The sequence below is a fragment of the Dioscorea cayenensis genome, chromosome 26 (assembly GCF_009730915.1).
Source record: "Dioscorea cayenensis subsp. rotundata cultivar TDr96_F1 chromosome 26, TDr96_F1_v2_PseudoChromosome.rev07_lg8_w22 25.fasta, whole genome shotgun sequence".
Taxonomy (NCBI): Eukaryota; Viridiplantae; Streptophyta; class Magnoliopsida; order Dioscoreales; family Dioscoreaceae; genus Dioscorea; species Dioscorea cayenensis.
The window spans coordinates 1,398,520-1,401,951 of NC_052496.1; the positions used below are offsets into that span (position 1 = coordinate 1,398,520).

At 39.3% G+C, this 3,432-nt stretch overlaps 1 protein-coding gene across 1 annotated transcript; it reads left to right on the forward strand.

Moving 5' to 3' along the window:
- Window positions 1–435: 435 nt before the first annotated feature.
- Window positions 436–1,870, forward strand: LOC120253026 (pseudo histidine-containing phosphotransfer protein 6). The gene is made up of 5 exons (XM_039261263.1): window positions 436–604; window positions 684–814; window positions 962–1,105; window positions 1,511–1,583; window positions 1,707–1,870. The coding sequence occupies exons 1-5, from the start codon at window positions 536–538 to the stop codon at window positions 1,764–1,766; spliced, it is 477 nt and encodes a 158-aa protein (XP_039117197.1). The 5' UTR covers window positions 436–535; the 3' UTR covers window positions 1,767–1,870.
- Window positions 1,871–3,432: the final 1,562 nt, after the last annotated feature.

The window sequence follows — 3,432 nt, forward strand, 5'->3', positions numbered from 1 at the left end:
TGCGGTCGGGGAAAGCCGGGAAGGTGGGTAGCAGACCTGCGGCCTGCCCAAGAGAACCCCGAAGATGTATAGTCTCCTTATCCCGAGAAGGCACGAAAGAAAAAGGGAAAGAGAAGACTCTCGAACCAAAAGTTGAGCACGCGAGGTGAGCGCTGGTACGGGCCCAGCTGGTCAATCCCCTGTGGTCGGTCCGGTAGATACCAAGCATTCACCTCGATCGTATCCCCCCGACGCACGCACCAGCCCCTCTGCATTCCGCTGCCTCTTATCTTTCTTTTCCCAGTCAGTCCATTTCATATTCACTTGTGTTATATCTCCGTTAGATATTACTCAACAGGCATGACTCGTGTCGCCCGCGGGAAATTACCATATTATATATATCCCCACAACTTCCGCTCATTGCTTCACGCCGCTTTCCGAGTCCTCCCAATTCATTCCATTCTTTTAACATTTGCTAGCTAGTACGAGTCGTAAGACGGGTAGATATATAGGAAGGAGAACGCGTTGGTCGGGCAAGACGGGTCTGCCGGTCTGGATGCTCGGGTTGGGCGCTGGTAACTTGGAAGCCGATATGAACCGCTTGATTGCGGTTCTCTTCCACCAGGTATTCCTCCTCTTTTCTTGCCTTGAACCCACTACTGCATGTCATCCTTGAATAAATCATTAATTCATAGCACTCGCAGGGGGTGCTGGACGAGCAGTTCATACAGCTGCGTCAACTGCAAGACGATTCGTCCCCAAACTTCGTATATGAGGTGGTCACCATCTACTTCCGGGAGTCGGAAAAACTTCTTAGGAATCTAAGAGCCCTGCTGTATGTCCCAAGCATCTTTCCTCTTATTCGTTTGTATTTCACATCCACTCTACTAATTAATTTGACACAAACCCTGGTGATCGTAGTTGCATAAATTTATGAATTCACATGTTTACCATCCGGATGTTGATGGTACGTAATATGCAGCACGGACAGGGAGTGCACTGACTACATGAAGATAGGCATACACCTGAACCAGATGATGGGCAGCAGTTCCAGCATTGGTGCTAAAAGTGTTAGAAATGTCTGCGCTGCCTTCCGAACCGCCTCCGACCACAGCAACTGGATTGGGTACGAAAATGCGATCTAGTCTCCTAGACATTAATTTTATTAATGTGTGCACAATTGCTGCACATGAACCAAGCAGCATTCTCCTTCCTTGAAAGCATGAGAATTGAGAGGCATCTAAGCACATTTCAGTGGTGTGCTATGCGAGGTTGTATTATGCTGCATTAATTAATCTCCAGCATTACGAAGTACGACACAAAGAAATGGAGTGAAAGAGACTCTTAATTTGGCTAGCCATATGGCCCATTTTTGATAAAAGGCCCATATTTTTATACATGCATGGACTGCTGTTCAGCTTTTCTTCTGTAGATTAGAATATATATATATATATATATATAAGATACTCGTCGTGCAGTGTAATGTTCCCGTTGTTTTTCTTATGAACTTTCTACTTCTGCTTGCTTTCAGATGCATTAGGTCGTTGGAGGTGTTGGAGCACGAGTACTGCTACCTCAAGAACAAATTACACGAATTCTTGCAGGTACTTTTCTTTTGTCAGGTCCATAGTTACCCATCCATTGGACTCATGAATAATAAATTATTTGAGTTTATGACGGCATGCTTTGATCAACGCTTTAATTATTGTATTTTATTGTTTTTAAAGATCGACCAGCAGAGGATGATAGTAGCTGGGGTCAGGTATCATCCACTGCTGCAGCAATGACCTTGTTCACCTGGCAAGCCTTCTCAAATTATAGGCGCAGCCAGTAATACTTCACACTTTATCTCCATCTCCATCGCATTAATCTTGTACTGCTCCGAACCAATGTCAAGGATGGGTGGGCTGGGAAGCGTGCATATATGTAGGAGGATATACTCTTGTTTTCAACATTTTATAATGTGAAATGGTGTTGTCTGCTCATGCCCTTGGATCATCTTGAGTTGAGTTGCTATATGAAAATTTTCTGAGGAAAACCAATCATATCTGCCCATTTGAAACAATCACTCATATTTCTTGATATTCAGAGACTAATTACTTTGTCGTTAGGTTCTTTCTTCCGAATAAAAGTAATATTAAAAAATATGAATTATTAATTTTAGGCTTGATTACTTATTTTTCACCGCACTTGTTTTTACACTTATTTTATATATTTTTTATTAAAGTGGATAAATCACAACTTTATTAAAAAACATTTTACATTTAATATATATTATAATTTTTTTTTTAGATTTTAAACACTACACCCTATTTTAACACTCAACCTATGGCTCTATTAGTTGTTTATGTTGAGAAATTCATTTTTAGAAAATTATTCTTATCATGTATTTTTTATTTTTATTTTTTTTACAAATAGGCAACAAGAGCCATCTTGTAATTTCTCAAACTTTGATTTTTATTTTCTTATTTAACGTTAAGAGAAGCAAGGTTCATGGGATTTGTCACGCCCCGAACCCGGCTCGCCAGGCACAGTGTTCTGACAAACGGCCGCACACCTACAAGGCCGGAACCAAGTAGGCATGCAAGGCCTCGAAACTTGGTCAAAAGCAGAACATACAATATAACAGAGTTGTAAAATCAAAAGTCAAAAACAGAAATTCACAAGGTTCAAAATTCCAACTATCAAGTACAAGATGGTGCTCTACAAATAAAACACATACTCACACAGACAGAACAACAACTCAAACTTATAAAGGATTAAGATCACAATCTCTCGCTAGTTCACTAGTTGTACTATTCACTCCTGAACTGAAAAAAAATCAACAACAAGATTATGAGCTTGAGAGCCCAGTAAGTAACCACTAAAAATATCGGGATCACAAAAATTCAATAATTTTTAAAAACATACAAAATGTAGCAAGGCGGAATAAATATCAAAGTGAAATCCAGAAATCAGAAATAAATCATAACAAATTTGGTTTACCAAAATAACAAGCATATATGTCCCCCTAAAAAACTAATGCCAAAACAAAATATCATAACTCATTTATTTAAACTCGGTGACCCGAGTCGGATTTCAGAACTCATAGGTTTACCCTCGGTGACCCGGGCCAGAATATCAGAAGCCGTTATTCTTCACTGACGGAACGGTGCGAAACTATAGTTTCTATGTCAGAAGTACGTGTCGACACGGTCAGTGTTTGACCCCAGTGACAAGGTTATTGCAAAGTTAGTTTGGGGACTATGATTTTCTATAACAAAAATATGTCGGGTCCAAAATCATCGTCAACGCAATAATATGAAAATTTAGTGATCCCGTTTTCTAACAAAATTAATCCAATTATATCAAATAATCATTTATCAATTCACACGATATTCCACACAATATAAAAATTTATTTAAATTTGGAAACACCATTATAACAAATATAGTTAATCAGGATAACATTATA

What these genes read in the sequence shown, in the direction of transcription:
- LOC120253026 (XM_039261263.1), top strand. Translation starts at nt 536, where the DNA reads ATGCTCGGGTTGGGCGCTGGTAACTTGGAAGCCGATATGAACCGCTTG. An exon ending in AGGAATCTAAGAGCCCTGCT is followed by an intron (nt 815 to 961) that starts GTATGTCCCAAG and finishes CGTAATATGCAG; the next exon opens with CACGGACAGGGAGTGCACTG. An exon ending in AATTACACGAATTCTTGCAG is followed by an intron (nt 1,584 to 1,706) that starts GTACTTTTCTTT and finishes TTGTTTTTAAAG; the next exon opens with ATCGACCAGCAGAGGATGAT.